This window comes from Malaclemys terrapin, chromosome 15 (genome assembly GCF_027887155.1).
Source record: "Malaclemys terrapin pileata isolate rMalTer1 chromosome 15, rMalTer1.hap1, whole genome shotgun sequence".
Lineage (NCBI taxonomy): Eukaryota > Metazoa > Chordata > Testudines > Emydidae > Malaclemys > Malaclemys terrapin.
Window position 1 is genome coordinate 28,847,845 of NC_071519.1, and position 25,938 is coordinate 28,873,782.

At 58.5% G+C, this 25,938-nt stretch overlaps 2 protein-coding genes and 1 long non-coding RNA gene across 5 annotated transcripts; 2 read left to right on the forward strand and 1 right to left on the reverse strand.

Annotated features, from left to right (window-relative positions):
- The first annotated feature begins 1,938 nt into the window (after window positions 1–1,938).
- MFRP (membrane frizzled-related protein) lies at window positions 1,939–15,199 on the forward strand. 3 transcript variants are annotated; one of them, XM_054005727.1, is made up of 13 exons: window positions 1,939–2,236; window positions 3,299–3,419; window positions 3,973–4,113; window positions 4,556–4,705; window positions 5,163–5,397; window positions 7,200–7,330; window positions 7,754–7,879; window positions 8,516–8,592; window positions 9,710–9,858; window positions 10,501–10,631; window positions 13,209–13,343; window positions 13,670–13,797; window positions 14,031–15,199. In XM_054005727.1, the coding sequence occupies exons 1-13, from the start codon at window positions 2,090–2,092 to the stop codon at window positions 14,253–14,255; spliced, it is 1,896 nt and encodes a 631-aa protein (XP_053861702.1). In that variant the 5' UTR covers window positions 1,939–2,089; the 3' UTR covers window positions 14,256–15,199. The 3 variants fall into 3 exon arrangements, with proteins under 3 accessions (XP_053861702.1, XP_053861701.1, XP_053861703.1); XM_054005726.1 differs by having other exon boundaries at window positions 13,670–14,122; XM_054005728.1 differs by lacking the exon at window positions 4,556–4,705 and having other exon boundaries at window positions 13,670–14,122.
- LOC128823455 (uncharacterized) lies at window positions 9,160–19,825 on the reverse strand. The gene is made up of 4 exons (XR_008441740.1): window positions 19,725–19,825; window positions 18,756–19,061; window positions 17,716–17,987; window positions 9,160–9,505 (listed from the first exon to the last, which is right to left on the reverse strand). It is a non-coding gene; the product is annotated as an uncharacterized LOC128823455 (long non-coding RNA).
- Window positions 19,826–19,961: 136 nt separating this feature from the next.
- On the forward strand, window positions 19,962–25,628 carry C1QTNF5 (C1q and TNF related 5). Its single transcript, XM_054005729.1, has 3 exons — window positions 19,962–20,116; window positions 23,486–23,715; window positions 24,080–25,628. The coding sequence occupies exons 2-3, from the start codon at window positions 23,493–23,495 to the stop codon at window positions 24,595–24,597; spliced, it is 741 nt and encodes a 246-aa protein (XP_053861704.1). The 5' UTR covers window positions 19,962–20,116; window positions 23,486–23,492; the 3' UTR covers window positions 24,598–25,628.
- The last annotated feature ends 310 nt before the right edge of the window (window positions 25,629–25,938 follow it).

Consider the following 25,938-nt stretch of genomic DNA (forward strand, 5'->3'; position numbering starts at 1 on the left):
GAGCTGGCGGATTCTGCTCAGCTTCCCTGCAGAGATGTGGGGAAATCCATCTCCCTCTGGGGCATTGGTTGCTAGGTGTCCATGTCCTGGTGACGGGGTTTGCCATTGTCCTCTCAGATTCTCCATCGATAGGGGATCAGCCTCCGCCAGTCCTTTAAGGACCCATTCAGGTTCTGACAGCTAGACGTCAACCATGCTTATGTCTCTTAGCCTGCCCTGAGACAACAGTCTCCCCCAACCCCAGTAACCATGCAAAATAAAGGGGAAACTGAGGCACACATTGGCTAAATAAAATGACAGAAAACTCCATAGACCCTGCTCTCTACATCTCAAGGATGGCAGGGGCTTCATAGAGCAATGTAAGATAGGGGCTCGGAGATGCTCCTAAGGAAGGTACTACATGATAAGCCTACCTTACTGTCCCATTCTGGGGTGCAGTCCAGACCAGTGAGGGGTTGGATCACCACTTGCCCTGTAACCCCGAGTGCCTCACAGCTTTGCTGCTGTAGCTCCCAATTTGCCACTCCCAGCCAGACTCCTAGTCACACCACAAGTGCCCGTTCATAGCTGCAACCTGGTCCAGCAACACTGGCTTTCAGCGGCCTTGGTTACTACTCTCAGGATGACCCCACCACACTCCCAGTCCCAGCTTCCCCCAAAGACGTGTGTTCTGCCCTGCCCAGCCCTCTCCTGGACAGTTCGGATCTTCATGTTTATTGCCCCTGTAAAGAGTCAACATTCAGTTTGTTGCTTTAAGTGGCATTAAACAAACAGTTTGGTTTACAAACAGCACTGGATTGTTTTTGATTAACCACAAAACAAAGAGGTAGGATTAAGTGAATTCGAGTGTAAGAGGTGAAATTAGCTACAAGCAAAAACGAGTGAACATACATCTGCAAGTCTAACCGTCTAGCAAGTTTTGGTTCAAAACTTTGTTTGAGATGGTCTCACCCCCAGCCTTCCAGCAAGATGGGGACTGTCCCTTTCCTGGGTCAGGCTCCCTCCCAGAAACAAAGGTGCAGGTGCCTTGGTCTTCTTAGGCAAAAGAGATCGCTTGGGGTTCTCTGCCCTTTTATAGGCCAGGGAACCTTAGGAGTGGGTCCTGCTAAAGGTTACCCCTCAAAGCAAAGTTCCTGCAAGCTGTGAGGAAGGCAACATGGAGTCTGGTGGGCAAAGGCCTCATGCTCCTTACAGTTCAGCCAAAAAGAAGGGGAAATTCGTCTGTTTCCTGCCATCTCCTCCCCCTGCTGTTTTGAGGACCCTGCTGCCCTCAATTTTCACACAAGTAAACACATTCCCTTCTTCAGGACAGACCACTTTAACACCTTTGCCTAGGCAGGGCTGTGGCCTTTTGAACATGTCCCATTGTACAGGGGGATTTCATAACTTTGCATTAAGTTATTAGTTTTCAAATGATCCCTCACATGACCTATTTAGTGCAATGGCATGTAAGGGGTGAATACAGGGGTGCTTTCCACCACCACCACTAATACCACAATGTAGCCACTTCTGGGGTGGAACACGACAGCCGCTTACCAACCCTCAGCACCACTACACAGTGCAGGGGAAGCAAGGCAGGTCATCTCACCCACTTCATGGGGGACCCCTCTGTACACCCCAGATCTGGCTGCATGAGCCACTAGGGTCCTCAGCTCCTGGGGAGCACCAGTCCAACCAAGGCAGCTCAACGGTGCTGTCCCTTTAAGACGCCTGTTTGCCATGCCAGGGGACTTGACCTCAGCATCCTCAGCTGAGTTGGATTAAGGGGGAGGAGGGGTTGGTGCTTGGGCTGGTTTTTTTAATGCTTTTAAAATTCTCACTCCCAAGCTGCTTTCCCAGCCCCCTCCCCCTGGAGCCCAGGACAGCCATTCCTTGGCTTCCAAAGCTTGGTACCAGCCAAAGCGGCCAGCCTGGACATTTACAGTCCCCGCAGCAGGCGGGCTGAGCTCACCCAGAGCTGAGCTTCCTTGGTTAGACTCCCAGGGCTGGGGATGTTCCTGGTGAAGGATCGAACCCCAGTCACGGCCCTTGGAAGCAGCTTTGCGCTGTCGCAGTGATTAGGAGCGGCCATGCCCATGGCAGAGGGGCCATGGAAGGGGGCCAGGGCCCACCAGATCCAGAGGGCAGGGAATGCATCGGGGGAGCAATTCTAGCCAGATCCTGCCAGGAATCACCCCCAGCGATGAAGGACTTCACTGAAATCACGCTGTGCCCCAACAGGCTGGAGCAGAGTAAGGTACAGGCGGCGGCAGGTGCCACTGGGGAGGGAGCTACATGGGGTCTTAGCAGTGAACCCGCTTGGCCCAGAGCTCCCACTGCTGGTGCCACATCCTGCCCCTGGGGCCTGGCAGTCATCTCCCAAACCTGGACCCCTCAGTGCCATGTGTTCCCCCAGCTCACCCTCAATACTAGGCACCCTCAGTCCCCTCCCCCAAGCCCTGGCACTGACCCCCATCATGGGATCCACTCACCATTGAGGCACCTGCTTGGGGTCTCTCCTTTCAGGTCTGACGCTCCCCCCATCCAACAGCTGCTCACGCTGCATCCCACCTCGCTCTCCAGGGCTCCTGCTGCTTCCTCTGGGACTCAGCCAGGTCACTGTACTGTCCGCCCCTCCTGGATCCACTGTCCCAATGCCATTCCAGACAGTCCTTCTGCACCACAGCCAGGCCCTGTCCCACTTTCCCAGCAGCAGGGAAGGGAGCCAGGCCTGCCCACTACCCCAGGTTCCAGCCCTGGAGCGCCATGCCCAGCAGCCACTGTCTGCTTGCTCTGAGGCCCCAGCACTATTGCCCTGGACTCCTTCCTATGCACTCCCCACCCCTGATTTACTACCCAAACTCCCTCCCCCAGGGAGCAACTGCTTCCCCAGCAGCCCCTTCTGCTCTCAGCTTCATCCCTTTAGACCACCCCACCTGAAAGTCATCTTCCACTCAGCTTTACTGAGCCCTGGCTCTCCTCCTAGGGCAGCCCATGAGGTTAATTGAACTAATTTAACATGCTTTACCTTGTGTGTGTGGGGGGGGGAGGACACCCCATCACATCCCCCTCCCACCATGCCTCCTGTTTCAGCTCCCCAGCACTGACCCCTCCTGCCATGTGCGCCTGTTCCCAGCACCCAGGGCTGGCCCCCTCACGCACACCCCAGCAGGGCACAGACTCCCAGCATGCCCCATGTTCCCCCCCACAGCCACCACAAAGCACTGTTCACCTCCCTGCAGCCCCATACTGCACTTCTGTCCCATGTGCCCCACCATGGGCACACCAGCCCCTTGGCCACCTGCTCTGTGTCTTGCAGACGGAGTTTTGCAATCCCATCTTCGAGCCCGAGAGCGAGGGGGCTGGCTGCGCACCCCCCACCCCACACCAGACAGAGGGGGAGAACGGGACCAGCGCTGGATCCCCCTGGAATGGCCTCGGTACCAGCACCCTGGAGGCCCTAGCACCAGTGGGCAGCCCCTGAGGGGGAGCAGGGAGGAGAGGCAGGGGAGCCCCCTCTGCCCAGGGGAGATGGGCCCAGCAGACCTTGGGGTCCTCCAAGGGGGTCATGCGTACCGTACTGACCGGCAGGGTGCCGCCACCGTCACACCAGTGCCTTCAAGCTGGGGCACCCTGTACTCTCTGTACCCCAAGGAGCTGGTCCTGTGCCCTCCAGCTGCACTTTGTAAACCCACAGGCACCAGAGGGTGAGCAGTGACCCACAGGTCCCACCCAGCACAGCGCCCACTGGATATTGGGTATCCCAAGACACTGGAGGGAGGGAAGCATTGCTCCCTTAGCTGCAGGGTTCCTGTGCTCAGACCCAGAGCCATGCGTACCCCACAGGGTCCCTTCCCCAGTTCTTCCAGTCCTGTCCCCCTGCCCTGAGCACTGGCAGGGCTGGGTGCCCCACAGACCCCTCCCGCAGGGCTCTGGGAAGGAGGGGGGCTCCCCGCAGCCATGCTCACCAGTGACCCCTCGCTGTGCACCCAGCTCCCCCCGCAGGCCAGCCGCTCTGGAGCAGGGCGGGCAGGAAACACAGGCCCGACTGCACCTTCTCCTGGCTGTGCGTAGCGCTGATGAGCGCCTTGCTCTTGCTGCTCCTCGCCTTGCTGCTGGGGATCATCATCTCCCGTGAGTACCTGGGCAGGGGCAGCTGGGGCGTGGGGGGGGGGGGGCGCAGCACGACCCAGCTCCAGCCTTACACACCAGCAAAGCGCCAGGGTTCGGGGCTGGGAGCACACACGGGGGGCTGGAGTAAGGGTTAGCTCCTGCTACCCCATCAAGACCCTGGCCCCACCCGGTCCGCCCTCCAGCTGGAATCACTGACAGCCTGAAATCCACTGAGGTTGGGGTGGTGGGAATAGACGCCCCCCCCCAGCCCCCAAACACCTAGCTCCGAGCCCCCCCATGCGGATGGGTGGGTTGGCAAGATCTGGGGTGCCAAACAGAGGGGACAGCTGCAGCCTGGGACTCCCCCCAAGCATCTGATCCCCGCATGAGTCTCCCAGCTCCCTGCCCAGACACCCCCATTCCACTACCTGACTCCCACTCCTGGCTCTCCCTGTGGAAGCAGAGCTGCAGTCCTCACGCCCGGCCGGCCCTTCCTCTGCGACTGCATCCGCCCACCACAACGACCCCACCACCACAGCACCTGCTGGCACAGCCGAGCCCATGGCCACCGAGCCACCAAGAGAGCCACCCCCAGCCACTACACCAGAACCCTGTGAGTACCTGGGGCCAAGCACAGAGCCTCTCCCCAGGCCAGGGGACCCAGAGATCTACCCCCAACCCTACTGAGTGTAGGAGGGCATCAGACCCCAAACAGAGACCCCATTGTACGGGGGGGAGCACAGGGAGCCACATTCACAGCCCCCCTCCTCACCTTCCTGACTAGCCCCATGTTAATCCCAGTAAGGCAGAGCAGTGGGGAGGGCAGCTAGGAGCAGAGGGGATCCCCATCCCTGACCAGGGTAAGCATTGAGCCCCAGGGCTAGGGGCACAGAGAGGAGCCCCACCCACCTCCCACAGCTTCCCCCCACCCCTGGGCTGGGGGCACAGAGAGGGCCCCCTCCACTCCACCCCACAGCTTTCCTCCCTCCTGGGTGATATGGGAAGAGAACCCCTTCTTAACTCAACCTACTGAACCTTCCCTCTCCAATGTGTCTTGTCTCCCTGTGCAGCCTGTGGGGGAACCCTGCAGGGCCCCGAGGGCTCCCTCAGCTCCCCCAGGTACCCTGCCCCCTACCCACCCAACACCCTGTGCATCTGGCGCATCCAGGTGGAGGACGGGCTGGCCATCCAGCTGAAGATTGAGTCGCTCAGCCTGGAAGGCACGAGGTGGTGCCTCTTCGACCGGGTGGAGCTGTACGAGGAGCTGGGGGCGGCCAGCGGCTCCCCTTGGGGAGGGACATCCAGGTAGGGACCCCACTGCCAGGCTGGGTGAATCACAGACCCCCACTATCCCCACCCATCCAGGCTCAGATCAGCCACCAGATCCTCAGACTTTGGGCCACGGGTTTGCCAATTGCAGAGGGCCCTGGATTCCCATCTGCCAGGGTGGGCAGCTTGCCAAAGCAAGCAGCCACCTCTGCTCAGGCCAGGCCCAGGTCTAGCTAGGCCTGCAGAAGGTCCAGGGGGAGGTGTGTTGGTAGAGCGGGGGGCGAGTGGGAGAAAAGAGACACACTCACCACCAGGGCTGCCTGGCACTCAAGTAGGGCTGCAGCAGGTTGTCTCCCTCCCCAACATCCCTTGGTCAGTTACAATTTTGTCTTGGGGGGGGGGGTCCCTTTTCTGTGGTTCACCCCCCCCCCGCTGGGTCATACAAGCCAAGCCACTCCTTCCAGGGGGTCCCCAAAGAAAGAGACACCAGTCACAGAGAAGTCTTCCAGCACCCAGAGACTTCAGGGCTTTCCCCTTGGTTTCGGGGACTTGGGCTCTGGGCCCTTGGCCAGTCAGGGGCTCCCCCAGTTGGATTCTCCCCCAAGGAGAGGGCTCCTGTGGGTGCCATCTTTTGGAGTGGGTGGGGGACCCCAGGCCCACCCTTTTCCCCAGGCTCCCATACAGGGCCCAATGGTGGGCAGCCAGGCTCTGCACCTTGGGGTGCTAAGTAGCCACCCCCCAGGTCACTTCCTACCCACATTCCCTGTCCCCAGAGGAAGTTAAAGAACCACAAAGTTTCTGACCTGCTCGCTGGGTCTCTCCAGTCTCTGCTTTGCAGCCTTGGTCAGGGCTATATGGGTAGCATTTTTCCAGCCTAGGGATCTGCCCCATCCCCTCTGTCTCCCTTTTATACCTTCCCTCCAGCTGGGCAGGCTTTGCAGGTGCCTCCACCTAGGCCCAGAGCTTAACCCCTTCATATCCAGTGCAGACTTTGTACATGCCATCACAGGAGCCCAGCACAGGAGGCTGTGGGTCAGGATTGAGGGGCACTGGCAGAGCTGTGGGGGTACAGGGTGACCCAGGGCTGGTATGGCATGGGTCTATGGATCAGGACTGAGGGGTACTGGCAGAGCTGGGGGGCAGCACAGGATGTCCCAGGGCTGGCATGGCAGGGGGCTGTGAGTCAGGATTGAGGGGCACTGGCAGAGCTGGGGGGCACAGGGTGTCCCATGGGTGGTATGGCAGGGGGTTCTGGGTCAGGATTGAGGGGCACTGGCAGAGCTGGGGGGCACAGGGCATCCCAGGGCTGGTATGGCAGGGGGTTCTGGGTCAGGATTGAGGGGCACTGGCAGAGCTGGGGGGCACAGGGTGTCCCATGGGTGGTATGGCAGGGGGTTCTGGGTCAGGATTGAGGGGCACTGGCAGAGCTGGGGGGCACAGGGCATCCCAGGGCTGGTATGGCAGGGGGTTCTGGGTCAGGATTGAGGGGCACTGACCGAGCTGGGAGAGAGAAGCTTATCCACCCTTCCTGCCTCCAGCCAGCACTGACATGCCCATGAATCCGAAAGCGCCCCCTGCCCTGGGCCTGCGGGTCTCTCCCCCTAGAGCAGCGCAGCAGGAACGGAGTGGAGGGAGCCCAGCGGGGCTGTCCTGTGCTCTGCTGCTGCCCCGAGGGCACCCTGGCAGATCCAGCCTCCCCCACACCACGGGATCCAGGCCGTCCCAGCCACGTGGGCCCAAGGGGTTAATGGGAAGGTGCCTGCTTCTGCTCCCCGCCCCACTTGCCAGGGTCTCTGGGGCAGGGGGCACCGGTTGCACACACTTGCTGCTCTCTGCAGGTTTTGTGGGGACGTGGCGCCCCCGACAATCAACACCAACTCCAACCGGCTGCGCGTCACCTTCGTCTCGGACAACAGTGTGGGTGCCCTGGGGTTCACCGCCCACTACCGCGCCATCCTGCCCAGCGACAGTGAGTGCAGCTCCACACAACCACCCTACCCCCCGGGGCTTCACCCTCCCAGGGCAGCAGGGGCCCTCTGATGCAGGACCACCCCCAAGCCCTGGGCACCTGTGGGCAGCTTCAAGTGCGGGTCACCGAGTCTCTTACTCGGTTTGCACAAAATGGGATGCAGATGGGCACAGGGGCTGGGGCGGAGAGGGGTCCCACTTTGAATAGGGCCTCGGCCTTGAGGGGGCAGGGGGGCTCTGTTATACAGCTGATCAGAGCAGTCCCTTCTGGCCTTCAGAACTGTGAACCCACAGGAGATGGGGCCCTGGCCCTGGGCAGGGAGCTGCTGACAAAGGGGCATTGCCAGGTTCATAGGCCCTCGCCCAGCCACGGGCTCCTGCTTTCAGCAGCCACGCCTCTTCCTCGTCCATCTGTCTGTCCTAGAGAGCTGTGCCTGGGACGAGTTTTTCTGCGACCAGGGGCTCTGCCTCCGCCTGGGCCTTGTCTGTGACGGCTTCCACGACTGCACAGACAAGACCGACGAAGCCAACTGCAGCTCGAGACACAAAGGTACGGGCAGCCGGGTGGCCTCCGACACGGCTCGGCAGCGCAGGGGCTGGGCCATGGGGGGCCAGGCCTGGGCTAGCAGGGCAGAGTGAGGGGCAGCAGCAGAGCTGGATGGGGCCCTGTACTGGAGTTGCAATGGGGTGTTGGGGGTCAGGACTCAGGGACATTGGCAGAGCTGGCAGGCAGGACAGGCTTACAGGGCACTAGTGAAGTGTGGGAGCCCAGGCCTGGGACAGCAGGGGGATGGTGCCTGTAATGGTTGAGGGGCATTGGCAGAAGTGGGTGGGGTCCAGGACTGGAAAAACAGGGGATGTTGTGGGTCAGGACTGAGGGGCATGGGCAGAGCCATGGGAGGAAAAGTCCATGCGTTGGGGGCTGAGTGGGGTGGGGGGATTTCTAACAGACTACGTGGGGCCCGAGCAAATCCCTCAGCTGGGACAGGCTCAAATGTTCTTGCCCGGGTGCTGCAGGGTGCAGGGAGCCAGGACTGAGTCAGACAGCGGGGGGCAGGCCGGGCGGGGTGGGGGGGGGATGGGGAGAGCCCAGGGGTCACAGGGCTGGAGGCAGAACAACCAGCATGCACCAGTCACAGCCGGGTAAGAGCAGAGATCCAGCCCCATGGTGTCTCTCTCGTTCCAGAATGCGGTGGGTCATTGACCAGCTTGGAGGGGCAGTTCTCCACCCCCAGCCACCCGCAGCCGTACCCACATCAGCAGGTGAGGGAGGAGCTTGGGGCAGCAAGAGTGCTAAGCAGTGGAGGCTACGGGGAGGGGTGTCATGTGGCCCAGCTGGCACAAGAGGACAAGGGTCAACCTCCACCATGCAGCTGTTGGCGCCAAAGGAGAACCAGGGCTAGGGAGGGTGGGGGAGGTGGAGTGGGTCAGATTGGCCCTGTGCTGTCCAAGCCCCAGAGGAATGGGGCCCCCCATTGTGTCCGGAACACCAGGGAGAGCCAGAAATGCCCCAGTCTGGATCACCCTGGCAGCTCCCCCATCCAGAGGTGAGCAGGGTGTCACGGATCAGGTCCGGTGTTCTCGTGTGGCTCTGGAACAGTCCCTGGGAGGAGCGCTTCAGTGTGCCAGCCCCCTTAGGGTCACACTCTTTCACTAGGGGAGCCACTTGGCTTTCCCGCCTCCAGGGACTGAACCTCAGAGCCTTCAGCACCCCTGCTTCCCGCCGTGAGCTTCCTGCAGCGAGTCCACCTGCGGGAGACGTGTGCACCCAAAGGGATCCATGCATTCCCCGCTCCCGCCTTTCTTATACTGCAGTGACTCAGCCAGAACTGTAACAGCAACAGGGTTTATTAGATGTCTGGAACACAGCGTAGACAGTCTTGGTTAACACAGGGAACAGAAAGTTACAGCATAGAGCATCTGCATCCGGCCCAGAGCCCTCCGACCCCTCTTTAATCCCAGTCCAGGAGTGTCTCCGCCACTTCCAGCAGCCCTCCATTTAGCAACCCCACCCGGCCCCGCCTCCATCCTTTGTCCTTGTTCCCCTGCTGGTCACACCCTGCTGGCATCCATGGTCGTTAGTTGCTAGGTGCCCAATGTCCATCCAGTTGGAGTGGCTGTTGTCTTCTGGGACTCCAGGCAGCGAGGCGTCAGACATTCCCAGATCTCGGGGTCTCTGCAAAGAGGAAACAACCTTTTCCCACCACCTACTTAACCATACACCACATAGGGGAAACTGAGGCACGCACACACGCTTCATACAAAATATCATGAAATAATTCCCACGCCATCCCACCCGGTCTGTGCCCGGCTGGCAGTTCCCCATCTAGACAGGGGCAGGGATGTCTGGCGCAGGCTCATTGGCATCGGTCTCTTCCAGCTCTGTCTCTGGCAGATCACCGTGCCCGTGGGCCATGTGATCGATCTGCAATTCCACAACTTCAGCCTGGAGTCGCAGGAGGACTGCACCTTCGACTTTGTGGAGGTGCACGACAGTGCAGGCACGGACGCCCCCAGCCTCCTGGGCAGGTACAGGCGCCCGCAGTTCAGCAGTCTGCCGCAGGATATTGAGGGAATGGGGGGGGGGGGCAGAATTGCCTGAGCAGGGCTGCCTTGCAGAGCCACCTCCTGGGGGGCGGGGGGCACCTCTCTCCTACCCGACTGAATGCCCTCCTCCTCAGCACTGGAGAGACCCAGGTCCTGCCCCTCCCAGACCCAGCACTAACTGCCTCTCGTCAGCCATACATCTCCAGGCGCTGTACGAAGCAGGTCGGTCTTACCCTCTCCATTTCACACAGCAGGGAAGTGACTTGCCCAAGGCAGGCTGGTGGCACAGCTGGGAAAAGGCACCCAGGGCTCCTAACTGCCAATCCAGTGCTCTATCCACTAGGCAACAATGCCCTCCCACGGTACTAGCCAATATTCTGCACACAGCAAGAAGATGGGCTGCACAGGGAGGGGGCAAAAGTCTCCAGCGGCATTTGGCATGGCCACAACTTCCCACACACCATCCATCCTCATCCCCATCTCTGCTCCTCTCTTCTTTTCCCTCTCTGTCTCACTCGCCCCTTTTTCTCCATCTCGCTCCCCCTTCCACTCCCCCCCCCCGCCACGGTCTTTCTTCCCCACTCCTCAGCCCCCTCACTCCCATCACATTTCCTCTCCCGGCAGGTTCTGTGGCTCCCAACTGCCGCCCGTCCTGACCTCCTCACGACACGTCATGACCGTCCTGTTCATGGCAGATGAGGGCGTGGCGGAGGACGGGTTCTTTGCCACCTACCGTGCCCGGAACGCCACGGAAAGTAGGTCCCTGGGTCTGAAACCCCCCCTCCCTGCTGCCTGGCTCTTTCTCCAACTGGGTGGCAGGGTCACCCGTCTCTGAGCGGCATGTCCCGGTGCCGAGCAGACCCATGTGCACTCTCTACCAGGGTGCTGCTCAGCAGCGGGTTCATCGCTGGCACGGAGCTGGGCATCCAAGGGTCTCACCCATTGCTCTGCCTCCCCAGCTGTGGGATTGTCCGGGGGAAGGGGCCAGAGACCTTCTCAGCTAGGCTGATCACAGGGTAGTTTTGCTCTAGGAGGGGGAACAGCCTTGGGGTGTTTACCAAGGGAATGGCCTGACACCCTGTCATTTCCCTGTTGCTGCCCAGTAAGTAGCTGATTGCAGTTACCAAGGGAGAACAATGGGATCGCCTCCCTAACCCCACCCCCGGGGAATCACTGGGGTAAACAGAAAGCAGCAGGGCCCAGGGCTCTTCACGCACAAGGTCAGCTCCCAGATTGCTGCACTGGGCAGTACAGCATGGGGAGAAGGTGGCCAACCCTCTGTGGAGAAAGAAGTGGTTCGGGACTATTTAGAAAAACTGGACGTGCACAAGTCCATGGGGCCGGATGCGCTGCATCCGAGGGTGCTAAAGGAGTTGGCGGGTGAGATTGCAGAGCCATTAGCCATTATTTTTGAAAACTCATGGCGATCGGGGGAGGTCCCAGATGACTGGAAAAAGGCTAATGTAGTGCCCATCTTTAAAAAAGGGAAGAAGGAGGATCCTGGGAACTACAGGCCAGTCAGCCTCACCTCAGTCCCTGGAAAAATCATGGAGCAGGTCCTCAAGGAATCAATTATGAAACATTTAGAGGAGAGGAAAGTGATCAGGAACAGTCAGCATGGATTCACGAAGGGGAAGTCGTGCCTGACTAACCTAATTGCCTTCTATGATGAGATAACTGGCTCTGTGGATGAGGGGAAAGCAGTGGATGTGTTATTTCTTGACTTTAGCAAAGCTTTTGATACTGTCTCCCACAGTATTCTTGCCACCAAGTTAAAGAAGTATGGGCTGGATGAATGGACTGTAAGGTGGATAGAAAGCTGGCTAGATCGTCGGGCTCAACGGGTAGTGATCAATGGCTCCATGTCTAGTTGGCAGCCGGTTTCAGGTGGAGTGCCCCAAGGGTCGGTCCTGGGGCCGGTTTTGTTTAATATCTTTATTAATGATCTGGAGGATGGTGTGGACTGCACTCTCAGCAAGTTTGCAGATGACACTAAACTAGGAGGCGTGGTAGATACACTAGAGGGTAGGGATCGGATACAGAGGGACCTAGACAAATTAGAGGATTGGGCAGAAAAAAACCTGATGAGGTTCAACAAGGACAAGTGCAGAGTCCTGCACTTAGGACGGAAGAATCCCATGCACTGCTACAGACTAGGGACCGAATGGCTAGGTAGCAGTTCTGCTGAAAAGGACCTAGGGGTCACAGTGGACGAGAAGCTGGATATGAGTCAACAGTGTGCTCTTGTTGCCAAGAAGGCTAACGGCATTTTGGGCTGTATAAGTAGGGGCATTGCCAGCAGATCGAGGAACGTGATCGTTCCCCTTTATTCGACATTGGTGAGGCCTCATCTGGAATACTGTGTCCAGTTTTGGGCCCCACACTACAAGAAGGATGTGGAAAAATTGGAAAGAGTCCAGCGGAGGGCAACAAAAATGATTAGGGGTCTGGAGCACATGACTTATGAGGAGAGGCTGAGAGAACTGGGATTGTTTAGTCTCCAGAAGAGAAGAATGAGGGGGGATTTGATAGCAGCCTTCAACTACCTGAAGGGGGGTTCCAAAGAGGATGGAGCTCGGCTGTTCTCAGTGGTGGCAGATGACAGAACAAGGAGCAATGGTCTCAAGTTGCAGTGGGGGAGGTCCAGGTTGGATATCAGGAAAAACTATTTCACTAGGAGGGTGGTGAAACACTGGAATGCGTTACCTAGGGAGGTGGTGGAGTCTCCTTCCTTGGAGGTTTTTAAGGCCCGGCTTGACAAAGCCCTAGCTGGGATGATTTAGCTGGGAATTGGTCCGGCTTTGAGCAGGGGGTTGGACTAGATGACCTCTTGAGGTCCCTTCCAACTCTGATATTCTATGATTCTATGATTCTATGAAATCTTAGCAGTGACCATCAGGAGAGTCCACTCCACCACCCTCCAGGTCTGCCTTTCCCCCGCTTCCTCTTTCCAAGGTACTTCCCAGGGGACCTTGGCTCCTCTTCGGTGCATTTCTCCGGTGAAGCAGTGCTGTTGTACAGGCTTGTCTGTATGGGAAGTGGTGAATTGATACCACAGTAGCTATCCTGGCATGTGGACACTCGCTATAGTCACCATATGATAGCGCTGTCCAGTTGGGTCTGTGATCCAGTGACCATGGTTACACTGGAGTTGGGCACTGCTTCCCATTGTAATTACAGTCGCTGACTGCTCGTGTGTCCCCGGTTGGCTCTGCAAGTGCAGGGTCACCACGGCGATTATAGTTACGCCGCAGCCCATCGCATGTAGGCCCCATCGCTGTACTCAGCCAAGTACCTGCTCATTCCGACATCTTTCTCGCTCATCCGCCAAGAAACATGCAGCCCCTCGGAGTTCTCCTGCAGCAACGGGGAATGTCAGGCGCGGGAGTCGGTGTGTGATGGCTGGCACGACTGCCCGGATGGGAGCGATGAATTCAACTGCACGAGTGTCTCACCCCCCTCCTTTGGTGAGTGAAACCCCTAGCTCAACCCAGCTCCTGCAATGACCAACACTTGGCTTATGGGGTGGGGAGACTCAATCCACCAGTTTCCCTCAGGCGGTTCAGGTCACAAGTGGAATGAGTTTGGTAGGTCTCAGCCCTGCACCCAGTGAACATCTGTCCATACACACCGACGTGACAGTACACCAACTCTGAGGCACCTGCCGGGCTGGGATCCAGATTTTGGAGCCCATGGGCTCTGCAAACGTTCTTTGCAAGGCCTGGCCAGTGGCAGTGCATCCCCCCAGCTCAGATACAGCTGCCACCTGTATCACCTGCCCTCCCCCCTGCAGAGTCCTCCTGCCAGCAGATCCAAGTGGAGATGTGCTTGGGCCTCAGCTACAACACCACCTCCTTCCCCAACATCTGGCTGACCATCCCAGACCAGCAGGGGGCGGCCACCATGCTCCGAGACTACAAGGTGAGCCCAGCACAGGAGGCCGTGGGGGAGACTGCGCTGCCCAGCTTGGGATTTGTCAGCTGGGTGGGAAGGAAACCCAGTGGGAAGCGAGCAGACTGGGTGGAGAATTGGCTTTGGGTGGAAGGAGGGGGCATAGGGTATCCAGGGGAAATGCACCCACAAATGGGGAAGCCAGCCCCCAACATCGGTGCCCCAGGCCTTGTGGTGCTCACTGCCTCCCTCTCTCCCCGCAGACCCTGATGGAGCTCTCCTGCTACCAGCACCTGCGCCTGCTGATCTGCAGCCTCTTCGTGCCCAAGTGCACGCCGGACGGGGGCGTCCTGCAGCCCTGCCGCTCCGTGTGCCTGACGGCGGAGCAGCGCTGCCAGCAGGCCCTCAGCCTCCTCAGCATCCTCTGGCCCATCAACTGCAACGTCCTCCCCGACTCCAACGACCCTGTGGAGTGCTTCAAGCCGTGAGGGGGCGGTGGGGCCCGACAAGCAGAGGGGTGCGGCTGGCTCTCCCCGCAACCTGCTGACTTTGGGGCGAGTGGGGACTCGAATCCTTCTCTCAGCTATGCCCTCCCCTTCCTATGTGTTTCCCTTCGGGGACCTCAGGACACAGGCCCAGGAGCCCCAAATAAAGGTGCTGGAGAAGAAACCACCCACCCTGAGTCTGGGAGCCTGCTGCCCTATAACTCCCCTTGGTATCCCCCATAACAGTCCCCTAAGGGAGCCACCAGGGGTGGCCCTAAGTGCCTGGAAGGCGACTGACTGGCTGTTGGGGTCCCCACACTGCATAGCCACTGCACTTCGGCAACGCCTGGCCCCATCTCCCCAGTCCTGCAGTGGGGCTAAAGCGTCAGCCGGCTTGTGCCTTTTTCTCACCCACCACATCCTCCGATACACCCCGTCGGAGCACAGGGGGAGGCGACTCTCTACTCCCCCCACCCCAGTCTACTTCCTGCAGCAAGGTGACAGCTCCCTCCCAGCTGACCCAAGAATGGTACCTGCACCTCTGACATAAGGAGCCCAGGGGCGGCCCTCTTTGTCCTAATGTCCCCAGTCCCAGCAGAGCACACACCTGGGCCTGGCTGAGCGGCCATTGCCCATCGTCCGCCTCGTGCTCGGCACACGGCAAGGCCCAGCGCTGTCAAAGGGGGAAAGGCTGCTTTTGGACTGGGCATGGGACTCAGGAGAGCCGAGGTCAGTTCTCAGCTCTGCAATAGCCTCCCTGCATGACTGGGGGAAAAGAAAAAAATAAATCCTTCTTTGACTCAGTTTCCCCATCTGAAAAATGGAAACAATACAACCAGGGGATTGTGAGGATAAAAGCATAGCTCCATGGGGCCCTGTTGTGATGGGGGGGAGGGAGTATGGAAGTATCTAGGTAGATGAATGACAAAAAACACCTTAAGAAATGGCACCTACCCCAGCATCACGCTTCATTCCACAGACCTTCCGGTGCCCACGCCCCTAACTTGACATCTCATCCGGCTGCTTCCCCAATGCCACAGCAGCTTAAGGCATAGCACCCATTGGCATGCTTCAGTTCCCTAGCCCAGTCCTGGCACCGGACAGCTGTCTTTCCACCTTACTCGAATGCCACTTGTGCCCAGAGTAAAGAGTTAATGATCTCACCGCGCAGACCTGTGGGTAAGGCAAGGCCCAGTGCACTGTGCTCCACTTGACTTGGCTGGCAGTGCCTGGGGAAGCCTGCACCTGGGGTGCTGGCCAGAGCAGCAGAGCGGGCTCCAAGGCCTTTGGCACGACTCTGGGTGTCTAATAAACAGCTGCGGCATTTTGCAACTGCAACCTTTCAAAGAATAATTTGGCCTCACACCCGCCTGGGGGGGCAGGTCAATATTACCCCCATGTCAGCGCTGGGGAAATTGAGGCACAGAGAGGGGAAATTATTTGCCTGCAGGTCAGGGGCAAGGCCAGGATCAGAACCCAGGAAGCCCATGTCTGAATCCCCAGCTCTAAGCACTGGAATATGCTTGGGCTGGGTGGGATCACTGGAAGGGGTCACTGGGAACTGAGACCTAAGGGGTCCCTGGGCAAGGAGCTGGGAGTGAGAGCAGGAGCCCTCGTCTCTCTGAAGCAGACATGGCTCATAGCTAGGGCCCTACCAAATTCACGATCCATTTTAGGCAATTTCCCGGTCATAGGATTTTAAAAATCATAAATGTCATGATTTTTCCCGCTATTTAAATCTGAAATTTCATAGTGTTGTAATTGTAGGGCTCTGACCCTAAAACAAGTTGCGGGGGGGATCAAAAGCCAAGGAGAAGATCTAGGCCCCTTTGTTATCCGAACCCCTTCCATTTCGGGGAGTGGGGGTGGGAGAGGTTCCTGGCTCTGCACTGGCCTGGGATCATCTCACCCAGAGCAAGGGGGGAGGTGTAAATACTGAACCCCAGGTGTAAATACTGAACCCCTCCCCAAGCGGGAGAGGGCGGGAGGAACGGGGGAGAGGGTGGAAGGGGTTCCACTCCTGAGGAAGGGGAAGGTGGATTCTGCTCTGGAGCAGGGGAAGGGCCGTAGCTGGAGCTGCCGGCTGGGTTAGGAATCCTGGCCTGACTCCTGACCACTCCACTCAGGTTGGCTGTGCCTTAAAGCCACAAACAAGCTTCTCCTGACCAAAGACAACATCCTGTTTTCCCATCCACCGGGAGGATCCACAGACCAGTGCAGCTGGCTGAACACCACCCCGGTGATCCAGAACGCTGGCACTGCCCCCCACCTTGCCTGGGGCCTCTGCTGGGAAGGGCACAGAGGGGCTATCTCAGCATAGGCTCAGAGCAGGGCTTCCCTCCGCTAGTGCACAGCTCCTGGGAACCCCTGGCTCTGAGACGTGACCGTGTCCCCTCCGCTAGTGCACAGCTCCCAGGAACCCCTGGCACTGAAACGTGACTGCGCCCTTCCCTCCGCTAGTGCACAGCTCCCGGGAACCCCTGGCACTGAAACGTGACCGTGTCCCCTTCTCTAGTGCACAGCTCCCAGGAACCCCTGGCACCAAAACGTGACCGTGTCCCCTTCTCTAGTGCACAGCTCCCGGGAACCCCTGGCACTGAGATGTGACTGTATCCCCCCCCCCACACACACACACACACTACATCACAGCACCCAGGAACGCTTGGCACCTAGACTTGAGCGCATCCCATCCCCCCCAGCAACCCCTGGCGCCGAGACGTGACCATGTCCCCCCTGCTAATGCACAGCTCCCAGGAACCCCTGGCACTGAAACGTGACCGTGTCCCCTTCGCTAGTGCACAGCTCCCAGGAACCCCTGGCACTGAGACGTGACTGCGTCCCCCCACACACACACACTACAGCACAGCACCCAGGAACGCTTGGCACCTAGACTTGACTGCATCCCATCCCCCCCAGCAACCCCTGGCGCTGAGACATGACCACGTCCCCCCTGCTAATCACAGCTCCCAGGAACCCCTGGCGCCAAGACGTGACCGTGTCCCCTTCGCTAGTGCACAGCTCCCAGAAACCCCTGGCACGGAGACGTGACCGTATCCTCTTCACTAGAGCACAGCTTCCAGGAACCCCTGGCACCGAAACGTGACTACGTCCTCCTCCCCACGCCCCCTCCCGCTAGTGCACAGCTCCCGGGAACCCCTGGCACTGAGACGTGACCATGTCCCCTTCGCTAGTGCACAGCTCCCAGGAACCCCCGGCACTGAGACGTGACCGCGCCCCCTGTGCAGCTCACTACCTCATGCTGCCTTTGCACATTGCAATAACACCTTGTTGCCAAGTCTCCCGAGGAAAGAAAAACAGCACTGCCTTTCCAAACAAGCCCAGGCCGTTTCAGAGGGAGGACGGGAGGGGGTGGGGGGTAATCCAAATTCCAATTTTTGTAGTTCTAGTTTTGTTGCATACAAGTTACACATGAAAACTATTAAAATAATACGTGTGTGTGTACTTCCATTCTTTAAAAAGGTCATTCTCCCTCTTTCCATCCTCCTTGGTCTCTGTTGCCTCAGTGTGGTACATTCCCGTGTTGAACCGTTGGAGCATATCCTGGTGTGGGACAAAAAATTGGCACATAGGATGTGTCAAGGAGTGGGCCACAAAGTTCATGAATTTGGGTGTGTTTTCTTAATTGAACAGGAGTGGGGACAGGAGGATTCTCAAATTCTGACGCTGCTCAATCACCGACACCACATTTAAACTCGAACTTTGTGTTGAAGTCACCTATTGCAAAAAAAGCCCAAGTAAGCAACCTCCAGAGGAAACAAGGCCCAAACCTCTGCAATCCGCAACTCTCAAAATATTTAAGCCGCTTTTTGTAAAAAACAAGCCCACCAGAGTAAAACCTGCTGCACATGTCAGCAGGAGGGGGAGAGAGAATTCTTCACTGTATTGCCTTTGGGGGGCAGTGGAGGAATTGTTACTGGTGTCAGGAAATCAGGTAGATGGACTGTTTCAGCCATTGTGTGTTTTCTTTACCTGGAGGGTCTGCCTCTAGCTCTGAGAGTGGCCCATTCAGTTCATAGCCTTTGGGACAATTGTCAAAAGGAGGCAGTGTGACCGAGCAGTTAGAGCAGGACTCTGGACTTCAGGGGTCTACTCCCAGCTCTGCTGCAGACTGTCTGCACAAGTCACATGACTGTCCCCTGCCTCAGTTTCCCCAATCTGTAAAATAAGGATGCTGAGACTGACCTGCCTCCCAGGAGGGTTGTGAGGATCAGTGTATGGCTGAAAGCACTAGAGCAGGATAGATTATCGCTGTTGTTAATTTCTGCCAGTGGTGAGACGGGCTTTTCAGTGATGGGGACACCTCTCCCATGGGAAGCTCCACAAACTCATTGGGCACACAGGTCTTTGCCTGGCTATCAGCTCTCTGACTGGCTCCTTCTCCAGGGAATTCTCCTTGGCTGGAGCACCTCTCCCCCATCCCCATGCCAGGCAGAGCTGGGGCGAGAGGCTGAAATGAGTTAAATAAGAGTTTCAAAGGCCCACCTCAGGCACCGTGTCCCGTGCTCCAGCGATGGGGGAGAGACCTCCACTCACACCCGTACTGGTGGTTTCCTCCATGGCGTTTCTGTAGCCGTCTGCAAAGCTGGCCGTGGCCTATTCCCTGGGATTGTGGGCACACACGGGTCAGCTGCACCGAGTCCTGCTGACAACTCAGCCCCAGCTCCCAGAACTCAGCATACTCTGGAGCTGGGGAGCCCAGCCCGTGGAAGCGATCAGGGACCTTGCTGGGGTCTTCGTGATGCTGCTGTCTGTCCGGCTCCAAGGAGAAACCTGCAGCGACCTGGGGAGCTGAAAGAGAGAAATGTGAGCCCAGGCCAAGTAACAGGTCGGTGTTTCACATTAGTAGAGGACAGTGTTTGTGTGTTGTGCCAGCAAGGGTGTGACCCCTCCCACCCCCCGTGCGTGTGTGCACTCCACGTTTGTGTGTTGTGCTGACGTGCGTGCACCCGTGCTCAGCGTTAGTGGGTCTGTGCGTGTGGTCCGTGGCATTAGAGGTGTGTCCGTGGGTGGCGTTCGTGCATGCCATGTGGGCTTTGCTGCTCGCATGTGTGACGTGGACAGTAACAATCGGCGTGCTGAGCGTGTGCCGTCCGTGGGTGTGTGGTTTAGTTCGTGTCTCATGACGCCCCTAAGCAGGACTGAATTGCAGGATTCCTCACGCCCTTTGCTCTTCGCTCCCACCTGCCCCACCCACAGCCTCTCCTCCTCCAAGACCTTCCACAAAACACCCGCCTGGCCCAAACACCCCACTGCTCCCCTCCAAGAGGCCAGTTTTCGGCTTGCCTTGCATTCCCCCTCCTTCCCCAGCCCTGTCACTGGGGCTCCGCTCCGTCCAGAGAAATCACCACAAAAATGAGCCAACCCGTCTCTGGCCTGGCAGCACTCCCCACAGCACAAAGACTGGCCTGGTGCTTCCAGAATGGGGGAGCTGACACATTCATGGCTACTTACATGATCTAGAGGATGCAAGCCACCTCCTCTCACTTTTCCTGTCCTTCCCTGTTCTGCCATTCCCCTCGCTGCTTTTCTTTCTCTGCCTCTTTCCCTTGGCGGCTCCGGTAGGGTGATGTGTTAAGTCAAGGAGTTTTTCTAGTCAGGTCTGTGGTTCTCTCTCCCGCCCTCCTCCCACTGGTTACAGCATTTCCGACACTGGGATATTTCCCCCCTCCTCTTGTAGCTCTTGGCTCTGAAAGTCACTGATTTCCTTTGGAGTTTGGGAGGAGAGACACAAGGAGGGGAAGGGGGGGCAGAGAGACAGCCTTTCCTCAGAGCTGAAGTGGCCAGGAAGAGCTCACAGGACAAGGGGACGCAAAGCAGGCGCAGCAAGAGAGCCGGGATACACAGTAAGTAAAGCTAACCAGCTCCAGCTGCTCCTAACAAAGTTGGCGGTGTAGCTATGGGGCCAGACGGGCCATGGGATTTCCCTTAGCAACTCAGCCAGGCCCGGGAGCTCGGCTGAGTCCCAGCTCCAGTCATGACACATTCCAGCAGCAGGCTCTGTTTTTCTTCATTCCCTTTTATTTGGAGAAAGTGGCCTGCAGGAGTCCGGAAGGAGAGAGACCTGCTCTCCTTCCGCTCCCCAATGGATCCCCGCTCATCTGGGCGCTCTGAGCCAGGCTGGGGCGAGGCCTGTGTGGGGCAATGCAGGGGAGGCCAATGCTGAAGAGAGTTGGATAGCAGCCCTGCTTGGGAGAGCGGGGGGGAATACTAGCCTTGCAGGCAGGGGGAAGGGCTGGGTTCTGGCCCCGCTGGGAAGACGGTAATGCTGCAGAAGCCGGGAGGGTGTCCCCACACTCCACAGCCTCAGGGGGGCGGGGAGAGGTGCTACCCTGCCTCTGAGTGTGGTGCTGCAGCCCCTGGGTAACTCGCCCTGGAGCCGGGAAGGGTCCACAGGTGCCAACTTTCACATGGTAAATAAGCACCCTGACTTTCACAATAAGCCAAAAATCAAGCTAATCCTGTTTCAAAACAAGGCCAAACCAAGAACCCCAACACTCCATGTGGCTAGATCCCCCCGGCGTGAGTCTGGGACTGTGGTGGGCCCGTGGTGCACCCCTGACTCTCTCCCCTCCTTGCCCCTGCTTGCCGAGAGCCCATAAAAAAACAGAAGCAACAAGCTACAAGCCAAACAAGCTACAAGCCAAAAACTAGCCAACAAGCGACTCACAAGCCAATTAAGCCAAAATCAAGCCCAATTTCTGCGTTGTTTTTTTCCGTGGGTTTGGCATGTCTGGAAGGGTCCTGGCCTCGCGCCCCGTGTGAAGGGAGAGTTAGGAGCATGGGAGTCACCGTCAGCACAGCAGGAGCCCCCTTGGGGAACGAGCGCAGAGTGGAGGGTGCGGGGCAAAAGGACCCCTAGAGCAGGAGTCCAGAGGGGCTGACAAGCAGGGTCAGTGTTAGACTCACTGGAGCCCTGGCGCCCTGAGCTCTGACACCTGAGGCTGAAGTTGAAGCCTGAACAACTTAGCTTTGTGGGGCCCGCTGTGGTGTGGGGCCCCAGGCAAATTCCCTGCTTGCTGCCCCCTAACGCCGGCCCTGGTTTTATATGCAGAAAACCAGTTGCGGCGGCACAGCTGGGCTGGGGAGTTTTTATAGCATGTTGGGGGGCGGGAGGGGCTCAGAAAGAAAAAGGTTGAGAATCCCCTGCCCTAGAGGGCAAGAAAATAGAGACAGGATCCTTGACCACAACCCACAATCACCCACCCCACAGCCGACAACCACCCACACACCCCACACTCACAACCCAGGACACACACAGCCCACAACCACCCACACACCCCACGCTCACAACCCAGGACACACAGCCCACAACCACCCACACACCCCACAGCTCGCAATCACCCACCCACCCTCAGCTCACAACCCAGGACACAGCCCACAACCACCCACCCACCCCACAGCCCACAACCACCCACACACCCCACGCTCACAACCCAGGACACACAGCCCACAACCACCCACCCACCTCACAGCCGACAACCACCCACACACCCCACACTCACAACCCAGGACACACACAGCCCACAATCACCCACACACCCCACGCTCACAACCCAGGACACACAGCCCACAATCACCCACACACCCCACAGCTCGCAATCACCCACCCACCCTCAGCTCACAACCCAGGACACACAGCCCACAACCACCCACCCACCCCCCCCACGCTCACAACCCAGGACACACACAGCCCACAACCACCCACACACCCCATGCTCACAACCCAGGACACACAGCCCACAACCACCCACCCACCCCACAGCTCGCAATCACCCACCCACCCACAGCTCACAACCCAGGACACACAGCCCACAACCACCCCCACAACCACCCCACAGCCCACAACCACCCATACACCCCACGCTCACAACCCAGGACACACAGCCCACGACCACCCACACACCCCACACTCACAACCCAGGACACACAACCCACAACCACCCACCCACCCCACAGCCTACAACCACCCACACACCCCACGCTTACAACCCAGGACACACACAGCCCACAACCACCCACACACCCCACAGCTCACAACCCAGGACACACACAGCCCACAACCACCCATACACCCCATACCCACCCACCCACAGCCCACAACCACCCCCACTGCCCACAACCCATGACACACAGCCCACAACCACCCACACACAGCCCACGCTCACAACCCACGACACAGCCCACAACCACCCACACACACCACAACCCAGGACACACACAGCCCACAACCACCCACACACAGCCCACAGTTTACAACCCGTGACACACACAGCCCACAACCACCCACAAACCCCACAACCACGCACACAGAGCCCACACCCACATACACTCCCCACAGCTCACAACCCGTGACACACACAGCTCCCAATCCCCCTACCACCCCACACCTCACAACCCATGACACAAAGCCCACAACCACCCACACACCCCACGCTCACAACACGACACACAGCCCACAACCACCCACACAGCCCACAGCTCACAACCCCACACAGCTCACAATCCCCCACACACTCCACACCTCACAACCCATGACACACAGCTTACAACCACTCACACACCCCACAGCTCACAACCCATAACACATACAGCTCACAACCACACACCCCACAACTCACAACCCATGATGCCCTCCACACAGCTCACAACCCGCGACATGCCCTCCACACGCAGCTCACAACCACCAACACACCCCACAGCTCACAACCCATAACACACAGAGCTCAGAATCACCCATGGCTCACAACCCATGACGCCCTCCACACAGCTCACAGCCTACAACTCACCACATACACACCCCTCAATCCAGCTCACAACCAACCATGCACATACCCACCACACAGCTCACAGCACACTATACACACAACTCACACACACACACCCTTTCCAGCCCAACACACGCACCTGGCCGATCTAGCCCATTGTCCTCCCTCCTGTCGTGCCATGGTTCTCAGATACCCTGGTGAGGGGCAGATTGGACTGGACTGACCAGGCTCGTGGCCTACCCAGGCAGTATCCCATACCTCCTACCTTTCTGGGCTGGACCGCTGGTCCATCAAGTCCGGTGTCCAGCGTCTCTGGTACCCAACCTCAGTCGGAGCGTTGCTGTGGAATGAGGGGAACGTACAGCCCACACACCCTAATCAGAGCTGTCAAGCCAGGGCCTCCACCTCTCAGCCCGCTAGAGACATAACGGTTCACTCTCCTCCCAGCCCCTCCATGGCAGCTGAGATGAAGCAGCTCCTCTTCCTCTTCCTTGGGCTGATCGCCAGTTCCATCCAGATCGAGGACAACAAGATCCCGAGCCTGTGCTCTGGGCAGCCCGGAATCCCAGGCACACCCGGCATCCACGGAAGCCAGGGTCTTCCAGGCAGAGATGGACGCGACGGCCGGGACGGAGCAGCCGGGACACAGGGAGAGAAGGGAGAGATCGGGCAACCTGGTAAGGAGACCTCCCTGCTGGAGAATGCACCAGCTCCCAGTGAAGGAGGATCCAATGGCAGACCCGCACGGGGCCAGTTGGGTTAACCAGCCAGCCAGATAGATCCAAAGGGGCTAAGCACCTGGGTCTCCATGTTCTTCCTTCAAGGGGAAATAAATTAGATAGCATGGAGTTGATGTGAGCTGGGGAGTAGGTCCTATCTGCTCTGTTTGGGATCCATGACATGCAGCCAGGGGCACAGATCCCATGGGGATGGGTGTATCATGAATTAGATCCAGAGATGAATGGGCTGGCTGGTTATTAGTGGCTCCGGTGCACAGGGCATCTCTCCTGCCCCTGTGATGTTCTCTCTCCTCCCCCTCAGGAGTCCCAGGTCCCCGCGGGGACAGCGGCAGCCCCGGCATGAACGGTCTGAATGGGGAGAAGGGGGTGCAGGGGGAGTGCGCGGTGGCTCCCCGCTCAGCCTTCACCGCCAAGCGCTCGGAGTCGCGCAGCCCGCCCCTGGCGGACCAGCCCATCCGCTTTGACGTGGTGCTGATCAACGAACAGGGCCACTATGACGCGGACACGGGCAAGTTCACCTGCGAGATCCCCGGCGTCTATTACTTCGCCGTCCACGCCACCGTGTACCGTGCCAGCCTGCAGTTTGACATCATGAAGAACGGCCATTCGGTGGCCTCCTTCTTCCAGTTCTACGGCAACTGGCCCAAGCCCACCTCGCTGTCGGGCGGCGCCCTGGTGCGCCTGGAGCCTGAGGACGAAGTGTGGGTTCAAGTCGGGGTGGGCGACTACATCGGCTTCTACTCCAGCATCAAGACAGACAGCACCTTCACTGGCTTCCTGGTGTACACCTACTGGCAGAACTCCGCCGTCTTCGCCTGAGACCCGAGCTGCCGGGGGCGGGGGAGCGACCGAGGAGTGCCGTCCCCTCGACGCACAGCCCAAACCCCGTCACGTCCCCTGGGGAGGGATCCCCAAGAGGCATCCGGGTCCAGTGGCCTAAGCATGGTCCTGGGAGCCAGGACTCCTGGGTTCTTCGCCATTGACGCTTCCCACAACTGCGTACAGTGGGGATAATGATGCTTCCCTACCCCAGAGTGGGACTCTGTGAGGATTCATTAGTTAGTACTGCATAAGAGCTAAGTATTCTTATTATCATTGGTGCATGAAGTTTGGGAGGTCTCAGCCCAGCCGGTCTCCTGGCTCCCTGAGGCACTCGCTGTCTGTGCGATGGAGACGCATATTCCTGAGGTGTGAGCGCTGCATCCCAGCGGGACTGGGCAGCATCCGCGGCACAGACCCCCCGGTGTCTGTGAGGCTCACTCGCCCCCTATTTCAGCAGAGAAGCCAAGGGCTGGGTGGGCCGTGGGGACTGAATGCCTGGCATGTTGCCGGGGCTGTGCTGGGGAAGCCTGCCGCAGTGCCCTCCCTGCGCTGAGCATAAACAGGGCTCTTCGGGGGCTTCTGATGCACAGCCAAGACCCTCAGCTGCTGTAAATCACATCGCTCCTCTATGGAGCTATACGCCAGCTGAGGATCTCGCCGGATCTTCTTCCCACTTATACCCACGGGGATACAGAGAAACCCCATTGAAGCCAATGTGGGGGCTCCAGGCGGACCCAGTTACAACAGGCTGGACCCTGCTCCCACTGTGTGCTGCCATTTGACAAGCAGACACCACATGTGGCCTGACTCCAGTACCTGCTAGACCTGCTCCGAGCGCACCCTGCATAGGGCCGCGGCTGGGACGTGGAGCAGGGGCTTGGTTGACAGGCGGTAGTTTTGCCGGCTCAGCCACCCAACCTCATCTGTGCTAGGTGCAGGGACCAGCCTGCTTTCATGCCACCCAGATGTCGCTCTCACAGTGTATATGACCTCCCTGTGAACCCTCAATAAATGGGCTCTTAACTGTTCGTCAGCCTATTAGCGTGTCTGCTCTGGAACACGTGTCGGGGCATGATCATATGTTTGGGTTCTTGTACATCCATCAAAGCATGTTAGCATGTTGTATGCCTGTCAGGGCATGTTTGTGTGCATCATCTGTATGCTCACCAGGGCGTATCTGTATTATCAGCTCACAGATGCACGTCTGAGTGTTGTGTTTTCTCTTGTATGCAGGACTAGGTGTGTTAGGATCTTCTCTTGCATGCATGTCAGTGCATGTTAGCCTGCGTTGGCTCCTGTACGCACATCAGGGCATTAGCATGTGTCAGCTTTTTTGTG